At 38.8% G+C, this 25151-nt stretch overlaps 2 protein-coding genes across 3 annotated transcripts in view; one reads left to right on the top strand and one right to left on the bottom strand.

Annotated features, from left to right (window-relative positions):
• GOPC (golgi associated PDZ and coiled-coil motif containing) overlaps positions 1-13672 on the bottom strand; it is a 35753-nt gene extending 22081 nt beyond the window's left edge. The window contains exon 1 of one of the 2 annotated variants that reach the window (XM_082406210.1): positions 13188-13672. In XM_082406210.1, the coding sequence (XP_082262336.1) occupies positions 13188-13475 (288 nt within the window). In that variant the 5' untranslated portion in view covers positions 13476-13672. The remainder of the gene's footprint in view (positions 1-13187) is intronic. The other variant, XM_082406211.1, reaches the window with a different exon arrangement.
• A 119-nt stretch (positions 13673-13791) lies between these two features.
• The window catches only part of LOC309635241 (nephrocan-like), a 31036-nt gene continuing 19676 nt past the window's right edge, over positions 13792-25151 (top strand). The window contains exon 1 of the mRNA XM_082406200.1: positions 13792-23489. Coding sequence (XP_082262326.1) covers positions 23301-23489 — 189 coding nt within the window. The 5' untranslated portion in view covers positions 13792-23300. The remainder of the gene's footprint in view (positions 23490-25151) is intronic.

Here is a 25151-nt window from a genome sequence, read left to right as displayed (position 1 = left end):
TGGGTATATACCTAGGAGTGGAATTGCTGAGTCATATGATAGTTCGATGTTTAACTTTTTAAGGAACCATCAAACTGTTTTCCACAGTGGCTGAACCATTTTACATTCCTACCAGCAATAAATGAGGGTTTGTTGATAGAAGTTTTAAATATTTGTTTTGTTTCATGCTTCTTCAGGGACTCCAATTATACTAACATTAATTATTCTTTCCCTATCTTTTTTTTTTTTTTTTTTTTTATTCATGGCTGTGTTGGGTCTTCGTTTCTATGCGAGAGCTTTCTCTAGTTGTGGCAAGCGGGGGCCACTCTTCACCGCGGTGCGCGGGCCTCTCACTACCGCGGCCTCTCTGGTTGCGGAGCACAGGCTCCAGACGCACAGGCTCAGTAATTGTGGCTCACGGGCTTAGTTGCTCTGTGGCATGTGGGATCTTCCCAGACCAGGGCTCGAACCCACGTCCCCTGCATTGGCAGGCAGATTCTCAACCACTGTGCCACCAGGGAAGCCCCCTCCCTATCTTTTATATTTGCAATTTACTCTCAAATCCTTTCTGTTTTCCCCTTATATATCCTTTTTCTCTTGCTGTACTTACTGCATTGCCTATTTTTTATGCCTCTTCCAAATTAGGCTCCATTCTGAAATGATTTTTTTCCTATTTTTTTCCCAAAGTTCTGCAAGTATTCTTTTAATTTTTATTTTTTTATTACTTTATTTCTGAGTTTTCCTATCTCCAAATTATTCTGTTTTATTCATAGATGAATAACATTATTAATTTCCTTTATTTTATAATACAGTTTACAGTTTCCAACTGCTTTGCAGCCTTATTTTTCTGATATGCCTTCATTGTCTGTTGTCACATTAGTCTATTAATTTTTACCTTTTTTGATTGCAGTACATTTATATGGTGTTTAAATAAAATCCTTTTCTGTTACTCATGTTTAAATGAAATGGGTTTTCATGTAGTACATGTCAGGTAGGAGGAGACTTCCATGGAGGGGTTTGAGGTGAGCATAGGTAGCTTTCCTAGCTTCAGGCTAACGGGCTCCCACCCCTGGCCTTAAACTGAACTATTTACAACAATGGCCTGTCTGTAGCCAGAACTACTGTTTTGCAATCAACCTCCTATGTATGTATTCCTCCCCTATCTTGAATACAAACTCTCCTCACTTCAAACCTCATGTTTCTGCCCTGCTGAATTTGGATTCTATTTCTAGCAGTGTTTCTTTAGAATTGGACTTTCTCAAAAGCAGTTTTTGTTAGAAATTTCTGAGATTCTGAAAGTCCACCCCCAGTACTTTCTATTCTTCCTGCTGCTGCTTAGTATGTCCCCATGGCCGTTTTGAATTCCCCTGCAACCTGGAGGCAGTTTTGCCAGTTGTTCTTAGATCATTTGCTCAAGTTTCCCATCCAAAGTGATGTCTTCCCCTTTGGGGCTCTGTTAGTGATTTCTGTGCCTGGGTCCCCTTGCTATTTATTTCTTCTGCCCCACAGGTGCTCATCCACATGCAATCTGTGTTGGTCCTGCTACCCTGACCAACCCATGTTCTGGGGCTTGTGAGGATATGCCCTCCTCATCTAGTTTTGCTGATGAGGCTATCACTGGGTTTTGTGGGGTGTTTTTGTTATTCTAGTTTTTCTGTTTTTACAAAAGATTTTTTAAAATTTAAAACTATCAATCCACTGTGATCCTTCTCAGACCAGAAATCCTCAGCTCATGTTTTCATTGCAATAGAAAAGCTGTGATATTCTAGTATAGTGCTGCCTAACAGAAATTCAATACGAACCACATATGTAACTAAAAATTTTCTAGTAGCCACATTTATTTATTATTTTATTTTGCTTTATTTTTTTGGCTGTGCCGTGCAGCATGCAGGATCTTTGTTTCCCCACCAGGGACTGAACCCGTGCCCCCTGCAATGGAAGCATGGAGTCTTAACCACTGGACCTCCAGGGAAGTCCCCTAGAAGCCACGTTTTAAAAAGTAAAATTAGGGACCTCCCTCGTGGTCCAGTGGTTAAGACTCTGCGCTCCCAATGCAGGGGACCTGGGTTTGATCCCTGGTCAGGGAACTAGGTCCTGCATGCCACAACTGAAGATCCCGCACACCACAAAAAGATCCCGCGTGCTGCAACTAAGACTTGGCACAGCCAAATAAATAAATAAATATTTTTTTAAAAGTGAAATTAAACAGGTGAAATCAATTTTTATAATATATTCTACTTAACCCAACACATCTAAAATATCATTCAAGCATATAATAATATAAAACAATGATTAAAATATTACATTCCTTTTTTGATACTCAGTCTTCAAACCCATTATGTATATTACACATACAGCACATCTCAATTTGGACCAGCCATATTTCAAACACACAATAGTCACATCAGGCTAGTAGCTGATGTATTGGGCTGGCCCTTTATTATGAATCTGAAGCAGTAACAAATTTCATTAAGATTTAAATGCTAAAATAAATACTAATACTAGCACTTGACTCTGTTCTTTAAATATAATAAACATATGCAAGAGATTAAATAAAGTAGAACTTCACTTCTATTGCCTTCCAGAAAAGAATGTTAGTTTAACAGTTTTTACACATCTTTCACAAATACTCCTAACCAAAAACCTTAGAAAAGAAAAACAAAAAAACAAAAAACTTCTGTGTATGATAAAAATGTATTATAGACATGCATCAATTTTACAAATTGCCCACCAAAAAAAAAATTATAAAAATTTTAAATCACCTATTACTAGAGTGTTCAGTATTCTCTGAAGACTGCACCTTTAAAGTACAAATGAGCCATGTCTAGACAGTCCTTCTTAGTCAAAAAAACACCTATTGAGTTTTATAATCTTTGAAATAAAATAATAACAAAAGGAAAATACATATTTGAATAATACGCACTTTTTGAGCAATATGACGCTTATGCTGAAGTAAACCTACCCAGAAATAGTTTAAGATAAGCCATTTAATCTATAACAACCCTTATCATTTTTTTCATTACATTGACTTTCATTCTGTATCTGTCTTACTGTTTCTTTCCAGTGTTGTCTAATATATTCCTCTATTCCTTATATTTCCTATAACCTAGAAGTAGATCTAAAGGTTTAACTAGATTTACAGTCAGCCCTCCATATCTATGCAATCTGCATCCACAGATTCAACCAACTGTGGATCAAAAATATTCAGAAGAAAAAACTCCAGAAAGTTCCAAAAGGCAAAACTTAATTTGCCTCATTCTGGCAACTATTTACATAGCATTTACATTGTATTAGGTATTATAAGTTATCTAGAGATGATTTAAAATATGCGGGAAGATTTGTGTTGCTTATATGCAAACACTATGCCATTTTATAAAGGGGACTTTAGCATCCATGGATTTTGGCATCTGCAGGGGTATGGGTGGGGAGGCCTAGAACCAATCCCCTGCAAATACTGAGGAACTATGGTACTTAAATGTCTGTGGCAAGAAATACACTGTGTGTTTCAAGAGGTATATATTGTCTGGTTGTCCCACTATGATTTATGTTTCAAACCAAAAATCTCATGATTTATTAATAACTGAGTAAAACTGGCATTAAGAAAGATGCTAAAGAGGCACAAGTGGTATTCATGAATTAATTTGGCAGACTAATATTCAAATCAGAAGTGACTGTATTCTAAAAAGGCAAGGAAAAACAGGGTAGTATGGAGGTTTTTTGAAAGTGGCCTGCTAGAAACATGGACTCTTCATTAAGTGAAATAATTTCTCAAGAGGTTGCTCAAATTTTAAAAAATTAAGTAAAAATTCTTTACAAAGCAAGGATGCAGGTATCAAAATTCAAAGCTCAATTTATTTTGGAACAAAACAAGTGTTTCAAGTTTACTCTAAACTTCATAATATTTAAATAACTCGTTTCTTGTCTATGATATAAGCATTTTAGCTGCTAAGAAAAGTTAGTTAATGGTAAATTTTATGTGAAGATTAGAAATTTCCATATTTTATTCAATGGCTAACCTCCTAATATGACAGAACTTTATAATCAAAGAGATCTTAGAGAACATAAAAACTATGATTATGATGATTACTATTTAGATAATAAAACCAAGGCCCATCAAAGCTGCTTTTATTTCTAGGGCTACCCAAATGGTCAGTAGCAAAACAGCACTTTGAACCCAATTCTTACTCTCAGGGCAAGGTAGTAAAAGTATTATCAAGCAGTTAGCCATTAGGAAAAATGTGTTTCTACAGCTACAATACCTATGTTTGACTTACTAACAATATTCACAGCTACCATAAAGCAAGCATTTACCTACTATATGGCAAGCATTCACGTACCATGTGCCATCTGTTAATTCTTATCATCATACTCTCTTTTTTTTTTAATAGCTAAGGAAACTGGAAATCAGGGTTTAAGCAATTTGCCCAAGATCACACAGCTAGTAAATAACAGACTAAAAACTAGCTTGACCATAAAAAAAGGCTGAGCATCTTTCACCTCACTGTCTTACCTTGGCAACACTATAAGGAGCAAAGAGTGAAAATTAATAGCTGATTTCAACCTTCAACTCTTAAATTTTCAAATGATATCCAAAAAAATCTTTTAAAAAGCAAAATCAAAACCAGTTAGTCAACCAGTTAACCCAATCTCTTCACTTTCCTACATTTGATCTTGGATTCATTTACAGAAAAAATAAAACAAAATAAAATAAAACAAAGCTGACCATCAGGATATTCTTTCCCTAGAACTCATCAAGGACAAAATGACCTCACTCTAGGAGGATCTCTGAGCCTTAAGACCATGGCCTTCATTTAAAGGCCATTAAACAACCAATGGTGAGATTTTCTAAGGTAGTGATTCTCAAAATGTGGTCCCTGGGGACCTCCCTGGTGGTCCAGTGGGTAAGACTCTGTGCTCCCGATGCAGGGGGCCCCAGTTCGATCCCTGGTCAGGGAACTAGATCCCACGTGCATGCTGCAACTAAGAGTCCGTATGCCACAAATGAGTCCACATGCTGCAACTAAGAAGTCTGCGTGCCACAACTAAGAAGTCTGCATGCCGCAACTAAGAGTCTGCATGCCGCAACTAAGACCCGGCACAGCCTAAGTAAATAAATATTTTTTTAAAAAATTAGTTTATAAAAAAAATGTGGTCCCTGGATCTCCACTATCAGCTGGAATGGAGTGGGGAGATATATGAAACTTCAGGGCACATTCTGCAACAAAGGAATGAAGTATTCCCAGGAATGAAAAAGACAGAGAGGCAGTGTATTTAAACAAATTTTGAGGATTATCATTACCATTTATTGGTAAATGCAGTCATTACTATTCTATTTCTTCTCTCAAACTCTTTTCCATCAGGATAATTCCTTTCTAATATAATTCTTAACTTCTGGATTCCACTCTGTGGCACCAAAATCAAAGTAATTTTTTATTCAGAGTCTCCTATTATTCTACTCTGTCTAGACCTTAATCCTCTGTCCATATAATCTTGTAAAAATACACAACAGGACTTCCCTGGTGGTGCAGTGGTTAAGAGTCCACCTGCCAATGCAGGGAACACGGGTTCGAGCCCTGGTTTGGGAAGGTCCCACATGCCACAGAGCAGCTAAGCCCGTGTGCCACAATTACTGAGCCCCGCGCCACAACTATGGAATTTATGTTTTAAAAACGGTAGCTGGACTTCCCTGCTGGCACAGCGGTTAAGAATCCGCCTGCCAATGCAGGGGACACGGGTTCGAGCCCTGGTCCAGGAAGATCCCACATGCCGCGAAGCAACTAAGCCCGTGCGCCACAACTACTGAGCCTGCGCTCTAGAGCCCATGAGCCACAACTACTGAGCCCACGTGCTGCAACTACTGAAGCCGTGCTCTGCAACAAGAAGCCACAGCAATGAGAAGACCGCGCGCCACAACAAAAAGTAGCCCCCACTCACAGAAACTAGAGAAAAGCCCACGTACAGCAATGAAGACCCAACACAGCCAAAAAAAAAGGGCAGCTGTGTGTAACATGGGAGACAATGTGACTGAACTAGAGTTGGGGGATTTGAAATGGAGACAAGTAGGTAAGTCTATGATGTATTTTTAAAAGTTAAAGTACTTTAAACCTCAAAATGAAGTTCCAAACAAGATAAAATGTTTTCTGTTTTCATTTTAATGTTAAAGAATTCAGCTGCTCTATAATCAAACTCGAGGTGGGATGAGGAGAATCAACCTACCAAATATACTAGAAATGTCAAAAGTACACTAAATCCATACTCAATACTCTAATGTAATGATGTTTAAAGTTATTTTTAGCCAGTTTCAAATTTTTCTTAAAATGGAATACCATGAAATATTAACTAACAAATCATATCTTTGCGATTGATTCAGTCTTTCACTAATATGGTGGGCCCTATGTTAGACACAATGGATAGTAGAGTCAACAAGACAGACACCGTCCCAGCTCTCATGAAACTTGTATTACAGAATGATTACTGATAAACTTTGAGGACTCATGGCAGAATGAGGCAACTAAAGTTGTTTCAAATAATTTATTCATTCAAATAAACATTTATTGAATATACACAGTGTGCCAGGATCTGGAGACAAAATTATGAATAAGACATGGATTCTGCCCTTGAGGATTTTACTGTCTAGTAGAAAGAGATAAAAAATACATTTCCAATTATGATGTAAAGTGTTGTAAACACTAGTGTACAGGCATGTGTGATGTACCAATTCAAAAAGAAACAAAGGGAGTCAGAAAGGAGAAGTTTACCTGAATGCTGAACGGAGATCAGCTAATACATGGAGTAGGGAAAGGGAAAAGGTCTGAGATGTGAAAACCCCTAGCAAGTGAGACAAGAATGTAAGTGGGTCAAAAAGGTTGGTGTTTAATGTGTTGGTTCCAAATTTCCAAAAATTGGCCCCTTTTTAAAAGGGGCCAAACACCAATTCTGTAATCCACATATAAATCAACTTGATATCATAGAGAAAAAAACTACTAACCAATTCTTAGAAACCAAAATGGGTTCACAAACATAATGCTACCACCAAAAATCAGCTTTCACAAGCATTTGATAGTTCAGATTATTTCACCTATGACAAAGTCTTGGCCTTCTAAGAGCTTACCTTCTAGAGGTAGAGAAATGTGGCAACCACAAGTTATAGTACAATGTATAATAACAAATCTTGTAACAGCCCAAGCAAGTTCAAGGTGTTAAGACAGCCTCTGCCTATAGAGTTGGGTGAGCAAAGCCTTCACAGAGATGGTGATGTAAGTGGTGTGCTGAAAGATGAGTGGGTGTTTGACAATGTAGACAAAGGGGACAGAGAAGGTATTATACACAAAAGCCTGTGCCAAAGTAGAGATGCCATGAAAGAGCAGGCCTATTTAGAGAAATGCAAATAAACCAGTTTTATTTGAGGCAAAAGCAGCTAAGAAGGGGCGACAAGAGATGAGGACAGACAGACTGGACACAGATCAACATGCTACAGAGTTTGAATTTTAGCCAGTAAGTAATAGGGAGGTATACGAAGAAGAGTGACGTAGTCAGACTTGCCTTTTGATATGAACCATTAACATGAATCACTTTAGAATGATTTTGGCAATGAGAGGATGATTTGGAGGGGGTAATAAGCAATTAGGAAACTATGTTAGGAATATGCAAAAAAGGGATAAGGACCTTAACGATGCACAACCTCCTAAACTCAACCCATTATCTTTCCTGCCAGACCCACTCCTTCTCCTGGATTCCTTACTTCAGTGAATAGTATAAGTCTCCTAGGGTTGTCATAACAAACTACCACAAACTTGGTGGCTTAAAAAGAACAAAAATTTACTCTCTCACAGTTCAGGATGCAGGGGCCCCAAATCAAGGCACTGGCAGGGTTGGTGCCTTTTGGAGACCCTGAAAGAGCACTGTCCCATGCCTGTCTCCTAATACTGTGGTTGCCAGCAATCCTTGGCATTTCTTGGCTTGTAGACATGTCACTCGAATCTCTTATTCCATCCTCACATAGCCTTCTTCTCTGTGTCCCTGTGTATCCTCGGAGGATACTCTCACTGGATTTAGGACCCACTGTAATCTGCTATGACCTCATCTCCATCCTTATATTAATTACATTTGTAAACACCCTATTTCCAAGTAAGGTCACATTCTGAGGTTCTGTGTAGACATGAATTTGGGCGGGGGAGCACCATTCAAGCCACTGTAGGTATCAACCAATATATTTCCCAAACAGAAATGTGGTATCATCCTTAACCATTCCTCTTCCTTTGCATCTAGATAATTATCAAATACTATTTCTACTCCTTTAAAGATTATCTCCTTTTCTTCATCCCCAATACCATTTTCATTTCAATAACACTCTTGTCTATATAGCAAACTCCTTGCTACAGCACTGGTTGAACTCAATTATTACTCTCATTACTGTGCCTGTATTGCCAGAGAAAGTCATATGACAGGGCAGACTGGTTGTACCGTGAATTTATGATAACTCCAAATTAGTCCTCAGCATTGTCTGGCAGTCCTTCTATTTCTCTGGCCAACTTGTTCTCCCACTCTTCCATTACTATTTCAAATCTTTTTCACTCTCCTCGAGCTCTTACTTTCACCCACTTTCAGCAGTTGTCCCAGGCTCCTATTTTACAGAGAATACAGAAGCCATCACACAAAACACTCCCGCTTCTGTGCTTATCATCTCTCCTTTCCCTTTAATAGCTGTCCTTTCAATATAAAGCCATTCTCTCTACATGTATTTTGGATTTCATCTTCACTCAGAAATCTTACTAATTATCCTCTCTTTCTCTAGAATATTCAGATTTTTCCTCAACTAGATGCTTCTCATTGGCTTATAAACATGTTTAAGTTTATTTTTCCATTAAAAAAAAAAAAGAAAACAATACCCCCCTTGAACTCCCCCTCCCGGCTATCCAGCCACACTCAACTTTTTCTGCTTGCTTTTTTTCTCTCCACCTCCTCCTTCCCCAACCAGACATAAATGTGTTTTTGGAGAGCTTGGTTTCTCTAGTTCTGTAGTCTTGGGCCCCTTACTTAATTCCTGTAAAATGGGAATAACAATACTAAACCTACCCCAGGACTATTTTGAGAATTGGGTGAATCGATATATATAAAAGACCTAGCACAGAGCCTGGCCCATAGTAACTGATCAACAGTTAGCAATATAGTTATTGCTAGCAATATATAATATCCAGCCAACTGGCACCTTGGAGTCATCCTGAATTCCCTCATCCCTCTGTTCCAACCCATCCCTAGATTTTATTTTTACTTCCCAAATCTCTCTTGTTCTGAACACTTTCCTCCACCTCTGCTATCCTACTCCCATCATCTCACATGGATCAGAATTAAGAGCCCCCTAAATGGTTTTCTGCATTTATTCTTGTTACTTCCCCAAACTCTCTCCTTATCATAGCCAGAGTAAATTATTCTAATCTCCTATCTGAGGTTACCACCTAATTTAAAACATTTCCCATTGTTATGATAAAGCCCTCAAATCTACTACATGGTCTGGAAAATCATGTAGATATTGTCCTTACCTACCTGTTCAAACTTATTTTGCATCTCACTACTTTTGCCCTATGCTCTTATAACACATATCAACTCTCAGTTCTTCAAATGCATTAGCACTCGCCCATCACAGGTGCTTTCTACGTCCTGTTCTCTCTACCAGAATGTTGAACGATACTCCTATTTCTCTTGGCCTAATTAATTCCTACTCATCCTTTATGTCTTAACTCAATAGTCACTTCCTCAAAGAAGCCTTTCTTGATCCCCCAGAATAGGTTCTCATTACTCTATGTACCTCAAAGTTGGAATTTCACATTTACATGATAATTATTTCAACAAATTCCAATAAAATCCAAGTTCCATAACAGTGATGATTATGTCCGTTTTTGCTCTCCATTGTATCCCAAGTGTCCAACACAGCATATGGTGCATAATTAGCACTCAATAAATATATACTGGAGCAATATTAAACTTCAAGTTCAATGCTGCAAAACAGCCTCATCGCTTGTTTAAAAACAGAACAGCTTTCCTATACTAGTCTAGAATGCTGCCCAGTTCATCCAAGTATGGAACATGGCACTAGAAACTAAATATGAATAGCCTTGGTATAAGTAAGTAAGTAGAAGGGCAAAGGGAAATCAATGTAGTAATTATTGAAAAGAGCAAGGATGGGGAATTCCCTGGCGGTTCAGTGGTTAGGATTAGGAGCTCTTACTGCCAGGGGCCCAGGTTCGATCGATCCCTGGTCGGGGAACTAATATCCCACAAACCGAGTGGCCAAGAAAAAAAAAAAGAAGAGCAAGGATGGACAGGTGAGAATGGGGGCAGATTATGGGGGGGGAATACTATTTTTGAAACCTACCATTTTATGGCACTGGAACTGTTCAATGAGCGGTTAACAGCCAATGTTAAACAAATTGCAATAAAACTGATACACTAAAAAAAAAAAAACACCAAAAACAGAATAGCTTTAAAGCAGTAAAAGGGTAGTATATCATTAGGTCATTTTCAATGTGGCTCTAGATGGCTGTGAACAGTAAATCACTTTAAAAAAAGATACTTATTCAGCAACTGCTGAGGGAAAGGAGGACATGACAGAAGATATATTGTTTTGCTGTTATTTTAAAGAAGGGGTGAACAGGCAGAAAACCGTACTTCAAGGCAGAGAGGTGAGTTTTTCTAAAGCACTGGTTCTCATCCTTTGTTCTACTCCAACACACCTACTACTGCTACTATTACTATTACTACTACTACTATCCCAATCAGTACCTGCGACTCCAGCACAGCTATCACCAAGTGGCTCACCACAGCAGGGATTCTCAAGCAGGTGGGAAGTATAAAAGAGATGTGAGTAATTTGAAATGCACTACCTCAAAATATTCTGAATTCTCTGCCCTCCCCTTCCCCTTATAGATATCCCTCTCCCCAAATATAATTTATGGAAAAAAGCAGTCACATAGATGTCACTTATATTTAATTTTTTAATGTAACCTCTTTTTTTGTAGCAAAATTGTTTTCCTAACTACTATATTAATATTAAATTAACTACCTAAAGACAATGACTGAACAGAAGAAGGGCAATCTGGAAGGATACTCAAGACCAATTTAAATATATCATAAGTTACTCATACTGGAGGTACCTCTCTTGATTATAAAAATATTTTATTATGGTAATATGGTTTAAGGTATTAATCTCTAAAACCACCGAACTTTGGTGCACATCTGCTATATCAAACTGTAAGTGACCTCAAATATTATGTCTTAATGTCCATATCCTTAAAACAACAGAACTAATTCAATTCACTTGCTAAGAAATAAAACAGGGCAAGAAAGTATGGAAATCTTTTCTAAAATTTCAAGATCTCAAAAGATTGCTAACAGTACACAGGGCAACCTCTGAAATTCTGCAGATGATACAATGGCAGATCTACTTCGAAAAGCACTACTGACAATGAACCTCTCTCCTCAGCAATACACAACAGAGTCCATGAAAACTGTAGAAACTGCTAAATATAGAAAGAATAACCCCACAGACAGAGAAGTCAACTGTAACTGAAAAAACACACAAACAATCCCCATTTCCTAAGATCTCTAAATCAAAGGCTTCAAGCATGTTGAAAAATCATGCTCACATTGTGATAGGCTAGCATTTCTTATTTTGAGAAATAATGCCACCTTCTAAGCCAGGACATAGAATCAGAATACGTAATTACATCCAAATAGCACTTTAAAGTTTCCTTAAGTCATTTAAAAAATGAATTAGATATTGTTTCACTTTTTAAAATCTGTTTATCTCAGTAAATACTCTCAGTTGTAGAGTAGCAAAAGCTACTCTTGCTGTTATTTAAAGCTGAAGTACTATTTCTAAAGACCATCAAATGCAATTTCACTACATGAATAAATAACCATCTTCTAGAAACTACCACTGAAGCAAGAATTCAAGAGACATTTTCGTATACCTAGATTAAGTGATTAGCTTCATATCAACACTTCCAACCTTTTCAGAAAGGATGAAAGAAATTAACAGTCCTTTCCGTGAACAAGAGTCACAAAATCTCCCATATGCAATTCTATGCTAATCAAAGCTAAATTATACCACCTTTTTCACGACTGACAGGAAAGAGAAAGAATGCTAACCACTAAGCAAGGAGAGGATGCATTTCTGATATTCATACTGATTTGGATCCAGTGGGCATTCTCAATCACCACAACTGATAGTAACGATTTCTCACAAAATCTAATGTTCAAAGAGCTGTGCACATCATTTATTATCCTATTTTTACCTACTTTAAAATGAAAGACCCATTCTCTTATTTAAATTATCTAGTTAGAAAATGATCTTTATGTAATAATGGTAATCTATCATGATTTCTAAATATTGTAAAAACTTAATTTTCTGCAAAAATGGTAGGTTTGGGGGGTTTTTTTGGAAGCACCACCACTGCACTCACACCCACAACCAAGATTAGAGACTAAAGCAAATGATCATCCTTCACACACTCTCAAAAATAAACCCAGACTTTGGGAAAGATAGTAAAGTACAGACAAAACCTCAATGTTAGAAGTCAGCTGAATAATTGTAGCGCGCTCTGGAGGGATGTGCCTGTAACTTAAGGACCAACTAACTGTAAACTGAAACAGACATTGATACCGTCTTGCTTACCCCACTAACTTTTCTTAAGAGCTTTGATCAAATTCCCCTAAATAGTTCGTGCAGGCAAGGAACAGTACGTCTGTGTGCAACAACAGAAATTGATCTGAAATAGTTAAAAATAATCAGGACTGTGTCTGTCTGGTGATATACAAACCTAGTTTATCAATGTGAAAGTAGATCTAAAAACTCAAATGTTAAAAGGTGAGCTAAAGTATTCTTATGACAGAATCTCTGCGCCTCAGTTAAGTCTGAGATCTGTTAACGTAACAGGCACAAGTAGGCTGGAGTAATTAGTTCCTGCTTCCTCCTCATAGAGATACAAGGAAGGTGGACGACAGGATCCCGGGAGACCCACACGTCAATCCACACACCTTTTTCTGCTCTAACCTCACCTCACTCCTTTCCTGCGCGCGCGCGCACTCCCCCGTCACGTAGGAAGCCCAGGTGCCCCGGTTGGCAGTTTTCTAGGGTCGTTTCACCGGTGCGTTAAATGAGGTCTGATGACTGGAGTTGAATGCCACCCCCTCCAGCGCCCACAGCTCACCTCTAGCTTGTGGTTGATTTGGGACACAGTCTGGGCTTTGTGGCAAAGCTGCGCAAAGCAGGAGCTCAGGCTGGTCATCTTCTGTCTCCCCTCATAAGTGATGTCCGCCTGGTCCGGATCGATCTCGCCCAGGAGCAGATCCACATCCACGAAGGCCTTGTCGAACTCCTTCTCCAGCACCTCCAGCCACCGGAACATGGATACCCCGCCGGGGGAGACCCCCACGGCGCATGAGGCGCCCCCTGGGCCCCCGCCGGCTCCTGCCGGGCATGGGCCGCCCGCCGACATGGCGCCGTCTAGGGCCTCCCCTGACTGCTGCTGACCTCGCAGTCCACCCGCGAGAGGAACTGCTGGGACTCCGGGAACCCCCGCGCACGCACGCTCCGTCGGTCCCCTCTCTTAACCCTCGCGCGGCTAACGCCGGCTACGCAGCCCCGGAGGGGCAGGAGCGGCGAAGCTGAGGCGGCGGCTGTGGCGGCACACGGAAGACGCGGGCCGTCCCACCTCTCGGCCCGCCCTCGCCGCGCATGCGTATCGAAGGCCTCGGAGGACGCAGCCAGGAGGGATGAAATGGGCGGGGCTGGGATGCGACCTTGGCCTATGAAAAGCCTGTGCTTGGGACCGCCTGTCAGCGGCCATATTGACATCTGGCAAACTCCTGCTTGAATCCCCGGGAAACCGAGGCGCGTGGTGTTGGCTTACAAGTTGGAAAGGCCCGAGGAAGAGAAGGGTGTCCACGTCGTAGAGAGAAACAGCTTCCACCCGTTTGACTTCATAGTGGGCGGGAGCCGTTCTAGAGTCGTCTGGGAAAGTTGCCGCGGTGACGTCCCGGAGCAGGGAAGGAAGAGTGAGGAAGGGACATTTGAGCCTGCGCAGTGGCCACGTTTTATCTTTTCCAGTCCAGTTCTTGTTTAGGGTGAGGTGCGTGGGGTGTGTGGGCACACTCGTTCTTCTTGGTAAACCAGGCCTTAAATTCCAGGTGGAACCTGCCTAGAACTGCAAGTTGAAGGGCAGCGGCTCACCAAGTTTTGCTGAATTAATACGAGGCCTTTTCTCTTGTGATTAAAAGTCAGGCAGCCTTGGGTTCAAGTTTTAAACTCTATCACCTATTAGCTGTGCCATCTTAGTTGTATTCTTTAATGTCGAAGCCTCAGTTTCCAAAATTTACTTCACTCAGTAGTAAGGTAAAATGCTTAGCTCCAGTGCTTGGCACTTGGTATGCCTTATTATTCACACCACAGGTCATACATTTCCAAAGCAACTACCTAAAAAGGTGTACTTATTTTAAAAACTGGTGTAGTGTTCCTACACGTGACAATTAGGTAAAACAAAATTATGAGGATTCATATATTCATAATTATATTGAATGCAGAACCCTGTTGAGGCATCGGGGGCACAAAAATGAATGAGGCATGACCCTCATGTTAGCAGAACTCATAGGCTACTGAGTCTAACCCTTATAGCTGCAACTTTAATTTGAATACTCACTCTCAACCCCCTTCCACTTCAAGGGTAGCCCAGTCTTGAAAACAGAAGGAGAAACCAGTCTGATAGAGTAGAAACTGTCTCTCCTAGGAGACTTGCCTAAGGGAATATTTTACTGGCAGATGACAGGCTCTTCCAGTTAATCTCCACCAAAGCCTGCACTGTGGGCCGCTCACTAATGCTATGCCAATGAGGAATAAGAAATCATAGCTTTAGTTTGCTCTCTGGGTCAGGGCAGAATGTTTAGCATAAAGTCCTTTGGCTTCAACAAACTTAGCTAAGCAAAACTACTCAGAGATCCTTGCCTTGAGCTTAAGTAGGCACATTCACACAGGTTTTACCCAGAAATAATATAAAACTAAGATTTTCATCTTTCCCCTGCTCCCTTCCAAATTAACTTTTTTTTTATCCGCAGTATTTGCAAGAACATCATTACTACAGCTACCAAGTTCCCAGCCACTTTCTCTATTCATAATATAGTTAGCAATCCCATTTTCAGGAATTTAAAGTCCAAAAATAATTTAAAGTTGGGGTTGAGAGGCCCACGTACATATGGAATCACAGTGATAGCTTTCAGTTATTGAATACATACTATGTGCTAAACATTGTGCTATCTGCTTTACTTCTTTGACTCTCACAAAATCCTGTCAGTTAGCTGTGGTCAGGTTTTTATAGATGAGTCACAGAGAATTTAAGTATCTTGATAAGCTTGGTATACAGCTAAAGATCCACTGAGGTGAGATTTCAATCTAGGTGTCTTTTTCTCCCAAGTCTTAGCTGTTAATCACGGGGTATAGAAGGATGAGGAAATCCATTTCTTCATGTTTAAGTTACCGGTGTAATAAATTGGCAAATCAGTCTAAAAGTTTTTTTCAAAAAAATATTTTTTTCCCAGTTATAAGTCATATACAAATCTATTAATATATAAGAACTATTATCCAAAAAATTAACTGTAATACTCATTTTCTATTACCACTTTCTTTTGTTTATATGAACTACATTTGAAAATAAATTTCATTTCTTTAAAAAAATATATCATTCAACTTCCTGCTCTATTGTGTGGGTACAACTGAAATGCATTTTAAGTGTTCATATGTATCCAGTGCTCTGATCCTTGGTGAATACCCCCATTTTCAGGATTGAAGAGCCTGACTCCATTTCTGTGTACAATTTTTTTTTTTTCTGTGTACAATTTTTACAACTCCCAAGTCACACCCTGTATCTCAGAACACTTTCATCTCATATTGTCCCTTCTCATTACCATGTGATGTAGCAACTTCCGCATCCCTGTGTGCTTGCTGCTTGGTGCTATGTGACTATTTCGAATGCTCATGAGGAACCCTCTAGGTACACATTATCTTTTGCCCACCTTGACTGGGGTTCTGCATTTTTGCAAGTCACAGCCTAACATGGAAGTGAAAGGCAGGGTTTGATGTTCTAGTGCTGCCATCTGTTGTCAGTGTGCTCTATCTACACTTATTGCCTTGTTTTGGTCTACTTTGGAATTTGGAATAGTATGTAATCTCAATACTTGTGGGACTTATTTTCCTAGGGATAATAAAATCTTGATACTTCTGTTTGCAATTGCATTGGCAGAAACCTCCAAAAACTGTTTCATGAATTATGTTTGTGTGATTAAAAATTTCTTGTATAACTTAAATGTGACAGTCTTGTTTTAAGAATTTAAGAGTTTTATCATAAGGTATTACTAAGAATACAGTGGGGGACTGAGGAAACTGGGGAAAAAAGGAAGATGCTAAAGATTTCTTTGGTGGGTAGTGGTAATTAGCTGTGAGGTTAGTGTAGAGTTCAAACATTTATTAGCACATCGTTAATTGCAAAGGCACTGTAGTGAATGGGCATAGAAGTCTCCCTCTCCTTGGACTGGAGAGGGAGATTATCACTTATTGAATGCTACTGTGTGCCAGGCCCTGCACTAAGCTTCACATGTTTCATTTACTCTCCGGTAATCCTACAAGGAAAAGGAAAAGGTATTAAGTATTATACCATTGGTCGCTAGAAACAATTGTATAATGAATAAAGAGGGCCAGGGAAAACCCGCTACCATTTTATTTGAGCAATGTGGGGAAAGTCTTGGAATATCATAGTCATATGTATTATTTATATTTATTCATATTTGCTAACAATCTGAAATTCTGTGATACACATGCTGAAGAAGTTTGAGCATTCCAAGGTGATTTACTAGCTTCATTCTCCTGATTATTTCTCTTGCATACACATATGGAACAACTGTTTGCCCTCTTGTTCTTAAAACTTGAAAATTTTGGTGCAGTGATGTAGGATTAGCTAAGAAACCTCTTCCAAGAGGCCTTCCTTTTTTTTTTTTTTTAATTTTTTTTTAGACTTATTTATTGATTGATTGATTGCTATGTTGGGTCTTCGTTTCTGTGCTAGGGCTTTCTCTAGTTGCGGCAAGCGGGGGCCACTCTTCATTGCGGTATGCGGGCCTCTCACTACCGTGGCCTCTCTTGTTGCGGAGCACAGGCTCCAGACGCGCAGGCTCAGTAGTTGTGGCTCACGGGCCCAGTTGCTCCGCGGCATGTGGGATCCTCCCAGACCAGGGCTCGAACCCATGTCCCCTGCATTGGCAGGCAGACTCTCAACCACTGCGCCACCAGGGAAGCCCCAAGAGGGCTTCCTTTATTCTCATTTGGAACTATGGACTCCATCCCTGTTCAGTTTCCTGCAAATACCTGCTATAGTATTTATCATACATATTTTGGAGCCCCTTGGACTGTGAGCTCCTTGGCAATAATAATGGTTATCTTGCTTATCTTTGAATCCCGGGTCCTAACACAGGATCTTGAATATAGTAGGAATGCTGAAAATATTTCTGTGGTAAGTTTAAAAATTAAGACATTACAACAGTCTACCTAGGAAATTCTAAAGAATTAGAATTTGCTGCCAGAGATCATAGCTAAACATGTTTTTTTATATTGGCTCAAGAGTTAGGAATATCTATAAAATATATGTTAAATATCTATAAAATACATATTCCTTTAAAATCCAAGGAATATTTTTCCCAACCTAAAGAGAAAGGTTCATTTAACAGTGATGGTTGATTTAACTAATAAATCCAGTATAATTTAGGCATCAAAAATTATTTTACCTATTCCATAGTTAAAATTTATAAGGTACTACATTTGGTATGGTGTACCCAAACATAAAAACAAAACACAGCAAAAAACAATTTGAAAAAGTCCTATTACTTATTGTTAAAATTGTCATACTACCCAAAGCTATCTACAGATTTAATGCAATCCCTATCAAATTTCCCATGACATATTTCACAGAACTAGAATAAATAATCCTAAAATTTATATGGAACCATAAAAGACCCAGAATTGCCAAAGCAATCTTGAGGAAAAAGAACACAGCAGTAGGCATAACCCTCCCAGACTTCAGACAATACTACAAAGCTATAATAATCAAAACAGCATGGTATTGACACAAAAACAGACATATGGATCAATGGAATAGAACAGAGAGCCCAGAAATAAACCCACGTGTCTATGGTCGATTAATTTTTAACAAAGGAGGCAAGAATATACAATGTGGAAAAGACAATCTCTTCAGCAAGTGGTGTTGGGAAGTTGGACAGCTACATGTAAATCAATGAAGTTAGAACACACCCTCACACCATACACAAAAATAAACTCAAAATGGCTTAAAGACTTAAATATAAGACATGACCCCATAAAACTCCTGGAAGAGAACATAGGCAAAACATTCTCTGACATAAATTTTGGCAATGTTTTCTTAGATCAGTCTCCCAAGGCAATATAAATAAAAGCAAAAGTAAACAAATGGGATCAAATCAAATTTACAAGCTTTTGCACAGCAAAGGAAACCATAAATAAAATGAAAAGACAACCTACAGACTAGGAGAAAATATCCGCAAATGATGTGACTGACAACGGATTAATCTCCAACATATACAAACAGCTCATACAATTCAATAAAAAAAAACAACCCAATCGAAAAATGGGCAGAAGATCCACATGAAAAGATGCTCATCATCGCTAATTATTACAGAAATGCAAATCAAAACTACAATGAGGTACCACCTCACACCAGTCAGGATGGCCATAATTAAAAAGTCTACAAATAATAAATGATGGAGAGGGTGTGGAGAAAAGGGAACCCTCTTACACTGTTGGTGGGAATGTAAATTGGTGCAGTCACTATGGAAAACAGTATGGACAGTATGGAGATTCCTCAAAAAACTAAAAATAGAGTTGCCATATGATCCAGCAGTCCCATTCCTGGGCATATATCCAGACAAAGCTATAATTTGAAAAGATACTTGCACCCCTATGTTCATAGCAGCACTATTTACAATAGCCAAGACACGGAAACAACCTAAATGTCCATCGACAGATAAATGGATAAAGAAGATGTGGTATATATATACAATGGAATACTACTTAGCCATAAAAAAGAATGAAATCATGCCATTTTACAGCAACATGGGTGGATCTAGAGATTATCATACTAAGTCAGACAGAGAAAGACAAATATCATATAATATCACTTATATGTGGAATCTAAAAAAAGTGATCCAAATGAACATATCTACGAAACAGAAACAGACTCACAGACATAGAGAACAGACCTGTGGTTGACAAGGGGGAAGGGGGGTGGGGGAGGGAAGAATTGGGAGTTTGGGATTAGCAGATGCAAACTATCATGTATAGGATGGATAAACAACAAGGTCCTACTGTATAGCATAGGGAACTATATTCAATATCCTGTGATAAACCATAATGGAAAAGGATCTGAAAAGTAATATATATATAGGTATAACTGAATCACTTTGCTGTACAGCAGAAATTAACACAACATTGTAAATAAACTATACTTAAATAAAAAAATTTTTAAATCCCTATTACTATATTTTTATTCCCTAACACTCTCAGACTGCCTATAACTGCTTTTCCACTGTTACCTGAGCTACATTCTTCATTTACCCTTTCCCACAGCTCCAGGTTTGGGTCAGCACTATCTAAAACCACCATTTATCAACCACGCTATCAGAGTTTACTGATCATTGATTGTTCCTCTTTCATTCACTGTCAAGTTACTGTTTACTTCTCCAATTATCAGACCTTACAGATCAAACAGACTCCCCCTCATCGGCCTCTGTCATTTATTATATTTCTTCCACATTAGTTCTAAAAGGGGTCCAAAACAATTGCATTCTGAACACCCTTTAACATTAATTATCTTTTCTTTGCATGTATATTTAAAAGTATAAAAATATTTTAAATGATCGCATTAGAATTTTTATAGTCTTCTAAATGAACAAGTCAGAAAAATATAGTGAAACAATTACACAAAAAGCCATGTCACAACCATTGTTAGAAATATAATTTGTTTGGTCCTTGGTTGCAACTCGCTCAAATCTCATTTGGCTTTTGTGGTCATGATGAGCAGGAGTGAGGGTGAAAAGATTTCTATAGTGGACATTTGTCACTACAAATGGGGGACTGTCCATATTTGAACCCCTTTCCTTTGTTTAGGGAATTCCCTCCCTTATGTGACTGGAATATCGGAAATAGTGTCCTCCTCCCATAATGAACTGAAAACATAAGATAATCACTTGCCCAGCTCTGTGACAGCTAGAGCACTGGTATATGACCTAGGTTCACCTGACCAAAGTCATCCACCTAAAATTTTTAACGTGGAGATAGTGAGGCAGGGATTGAAAGAATTCTTGTTGGTAGGGAGTAGAGATGGGGTGGGGGTAGCTGCATCCTTTTTCAGTAGCCAACAGTGCCGACAACGGTATCCAATTTCCAGTTCTATGGTGGAGGCCAGAGCATCCATGTTGTGCGGTGACACTCACTGAAGTGTGTGATTCTGGCTATACAGCCTTCCTTTATTCTTGTCCATTTCCAAATCTGGTTCTCCAGGTTCTCCTACAATTCTGTGTGCTACCCAATTTTCTTTCAATTATTCCTTTTCTTCTTAAGTCGGCCAGAAATTTGTTTCCATTGCTTGCAACTGATAACCCAAACCCAAACTGATACAACCATCTTTTTTTTTTTTTTTTTTTGCCACACCGCCCGGCTTCCAGGATCTTAGTTCACCAGCCAGGGATGGAACCCGTGCCCCCCGCAGTGGAAGCGCAGAGTCCTAACCACTGGACCATCAGGGAATTCCCACAACTATCATTTACTGAGACCCTATTTTTGCCTGTGGACTTGACATGTCTTAGTACATTTCCTCTCTTTCTTCTGTAAAATTGAAATTACTTCCCCCATTTAATCTTCATTCTACAGAAGAAAACACTGAGGTGTAGAGAGGTTAACTAGTAGAAAATTTTATTTTTTCTTTTACTTTAAACTTATGCTGTTTTTGCAAAGAAGAAGAAGCAAACAAGTTTAAAAAAATCATATTCACCATTTTTTTATTCTTTAAAATTTCTTTTATTTTGCCTCAGAAAGAGATTTTAATAAATTAAAGTCTTCCGTTTAGCTCTTGGTTGATCAGTTTTATAATAAGAATCTCAAGCCAATCTAAAGTCAGGGAGAACTTGGGTTAGTCAGTTTCTTCTCTGGAATTCAGTTGCCCTTTGCTTTTAATACACCAAGGAAGGCCAATATCTATTGCACAGAAGCACACATTTGTGTTTATTGCAGGGATTCTTAACAATGACACTACTGACATTTTGGACTGCATGATTCTTTGTTGTGCGGGCCGTCCTGTGTGTTGTAGGGTGTTCAGTAGCATCCTGGCCATTACCTTCTAGATGTCAGTAGCACTGCCTACCAACCCACCGCCATCCTTTTATTGTCATCAAAAATGTTTCCAGACGTTGCCAAATTGCCCCTGATTAAGAACCACTGGGTTACAGGAGGAAAGAAAGGATTATAACTACTGGGTTATAGGAGGGAAGAAACCTGACAAAACTATTCACATTGTAAAGGAGAAATATATTAGAGATAATGCCAAAATTGCAGGAAAGCTATAGAAATACCATGGAAAAGAAGAAAAATATGTTATACAGTATAATTTCAAGGATTAATCAAAGACAAGGGAATCCCATGGCTACCAACAGAGGACAGAAAGTGAAATTCATCGTTATGCTGCATAACAGAAAAATTAGCTGTCATTAATGGTAGATGAAAGGATAGGATTTTATAGGCATTTCATTTCAAGTAACTAAATATGAACTTACCTTCTTAGCAACACAGAAAATAAGTGTTCAATGAGTATTTCTCTTTGCCGTTACAAAGCCTAGGTAGAGAAAATAATTGTTTGATTTGGAGAAAAGGTTTGATTTGGAGACAGGACTAAAGTTTTTTTTTCCTGTCCTTGCTCCTTTTTCCAAATTTTCTTTTATTGAGCATTACTTTGTTATTTGAAAATTCTAAAAACTAAAAAATAATTCTATTAATGGACAAAAGAAATAAATAATAAAGCTTCTTGAAAATCAGAATATTGACAGAAAAGAAATCTCTTATCACTTCTTGTCTCTGATAGTAAAAGAAAACAGAAGGCAAACAATCAGAAAAGAGGAGTAGACAAGTCTTTTGGGAAAAGCACACAAAAATCCTTACTCTGGACATAGAATGAATTGATTATTAAAGTAAAGAAACTTTTGCCTTCAAAATGAAAATTGTAGCAAAGAGAGGTAAGGTTGAAGAGGAGATCTGAGAAGCTTTTCAATGTTGGAAAGGGTTTCTTTAGAGCAATCTGCTGAGGCCAACCAGCATGGGGAAATTTAGGTCTTCCATTTAGGGAGAAAGAGCTTCTCTATATAATCTTTTGCTTAAAATGTTTTTAAATTCCTTCAGCAGGGATGATCACAGCAAGACAAAAAGCCACAACAAAGGGGCACCCAGGACAAGGGAAACCTTCCCTCGCTGGTAGGAACTCACAGCCAAGTTCCTCTGAAGAAACTAGAATCCTTTTCTTCCATTATTACAAATAAATAAAGAAAATAGACCTAGTTTTATGTTTTATTCTCATTTGAGTCAAAAATATTTTTGAATGACAAAATATTTTCTATATATGATATTTGAGTGATCAAGTGACAGATGAATTGAACAAGTTATCTGTGGCTCTAAATATCTCTCCATTGTACCCCCATTGTTTCACTAGCAATAAAATGTTACTGAAACAACAATAATAAATAGAAAACCTGCCTATTTTCCCATACTAGTTAATGGGAGAAGAAAACACCTGCCCGTTGCAGTTCCACAAAAATGGTTTTAATATAGGGTCACAGAAAATTCAAAGGTTTTATAGCCCACTATAAAACAGCCCTTTGTCTTTTCCCACTAATTCCCTAGTGTCACATTTAACAAAACAAGGAAACTACAGATAATAGAGGTGTTTGCAGATTAGCCTTCCAAGCCATAAATAACACAGGGTTTTGCTCACCTACAAATATTAAGGCAGCTTATCAATGTTTAAGCGCCTTCCTCTTTGTAATGGTTGCTAACATTTTAACCCAGGCAAATTGAGAATTTTTTCTTTCCTGTCTTCTTACATTGACAGAGTACACATTCATAAGATTCTATAATCAGATTTCCCGGTATAAAGAGTGAGACATCACCTAAACACTCGCCTGCGACCTGAAAGGCCCTGTTTTGGAAGATGTGTCTGCTTTATGCTTTCTTTGTTTTGCTCTCTCTTAGCTATGGTTTCGATCCTAACTGTCCTGGAAGATGCAGCTGTGATTCAGAGCAGTCGGTGCAATGCTACAGGCTAACGGAGGTGCCGTCAGGTATTCCTTCCACCACCAAGAAGCTCTACGTCAGTCATAGCAAAATTCAGCACCTTCAGGTAATTACTCATTCTACACTCAAGTTACTGCAATTCTATTTTGTGAGATAGGGTGAGGGGCAAGTGTGGGCTTGTTAAACTTGATTTAAATAATCAAAACGTAAAGTGATGGTTATGAAGTCGGGTAGTTGCACTAGCTATCTGTTTGCTCTGTATACTGAGATGGGTATATGCCTCTGGATATTTCTTTTTAGGAAAGTAGCCCCCCCAAAAATCAGAGTCTATAATTAATTTTTTATTTTTGAAAATTCTAATTATGCTGTTGCAGAGTAAAAGTAAAGAAATTACTCTTTCTTAACAAAAAGAGTTTGAGATCATATGGCCCCTTTGTCTCCCCATATTAAAAAGAAGTCCTTTTAGGGGAAAAGTAGTTTTGTATGTGCCATAGAAGGCAGATGATACTTAGAACATTATAAGACTATCAAGGTGAATGCAGCGTATGAGAATTATTCATACAAATCCTACAAACTAGCCAGGCATCAGTGTCTTTGTGGAAACCTATACAGAAGAAATACGTGTTTTTGTTTTGCCACATTACTGCAATTCTCATTCTACGTGCTTTTAATTATGATGTCTATTTTCATGCTTACCTATTCAGAGGGCACTGAAAAGAGTGCTATAGATTTGTCTGACTTGTATAACACAAAGAAACTTTTAAAAAAATTTTACTTATTTATTTTTGGCTGCGTTGGGTCTTCGTTGCTGCGCGCAGGCTTTCTGTAGTTGCAGCGAGCGGGGGTCGCTCTTTGTTGCGGTGCGTGGGCTTCTCATTGCGGTGGCTTCTTTTGTTGCGGAGCACAGGCTCTAGGCACGCGGGATTCAGTAGTTGTGGCGCATGGGCTTAGTTGCTCCATGGCATGTGGGATCCTCCAGGACCAGGGTTCAAACCCGTATCCCCTGCATTGGCAGGCGGATTCTTAACCACTGCGCCACCAGGGAAGGCCGAAACTTTTGTTTTTGACCTTTGGTATTTTGAAAGGCATCAAGAGACTAGAGTTCTCATTCTAGTTTTCTCACTAACTAGAGATAGAAGAACTACCTTAGACAAGCAGTTAAAAAAAATCTGCAGACCTCATTTGTTACCTTTATGACGTGAGAAGGCTGGATTAGATTGGGGATCCCAGGAACTTTCTAGATGGAAAATTCTATGACTCTGAGTTTGCCTTTACTGGTCACTGCTTCTCCCTCATTGACCCAAATCTTAAGATAAGGAAATGCCTGTCTGTGATCCAGGTGCAGAGAGTCAGCAGGTGAATGTACTTTTCCTTCAAACAGAGACACTCCCCCCTCCCTTTTTATTTGGTTAAGAAATGTTAATGTAGGTGCACATAAACACAGGGAGTTTAAAATATGTGGCACGGTATTTATTTCGAGGCTCAATAAGCACAATTGCCTGGTCATCATCTGTTTACTTTCCTCTTCTAATCCAGTAGTGCCTAATGCCAGAGAGCAGGTCTGACCCTGTCAGGTCTCAGCATTCAAGCAAGACACCTGGTTAAAGGGCAAGATGCTTAAATATTTGTCCTGAGGACTTGAGATACCGAGAGCTGGAGTGTCAACTAAGCCTGGTAATGATCCCACACTGCTGCTTTGCAGCCAATAAGATGAAATTATGCCTCTCATCAAATTCACTTATTGGATGAGTTCATTTGTCATTGGTTT

This window comes from Balaenoptera borealis (genome assembly GCF_965194805.1).
Source record: "Balaenoptera borealis genome assembly, chromosome: 9".
Lineage (NCBI taxonomy): Eukaryota > Metazoa > Chordata > Mammalia > Artiodactyla > Balaenopteridae > Balaenoptera > Balaenoptera borealis.
The sequence above is the reverse complement of the archived record's forward strand: the minus strand, read 5'-3'. Positions and strand labels throughout refer to the sequence as shown.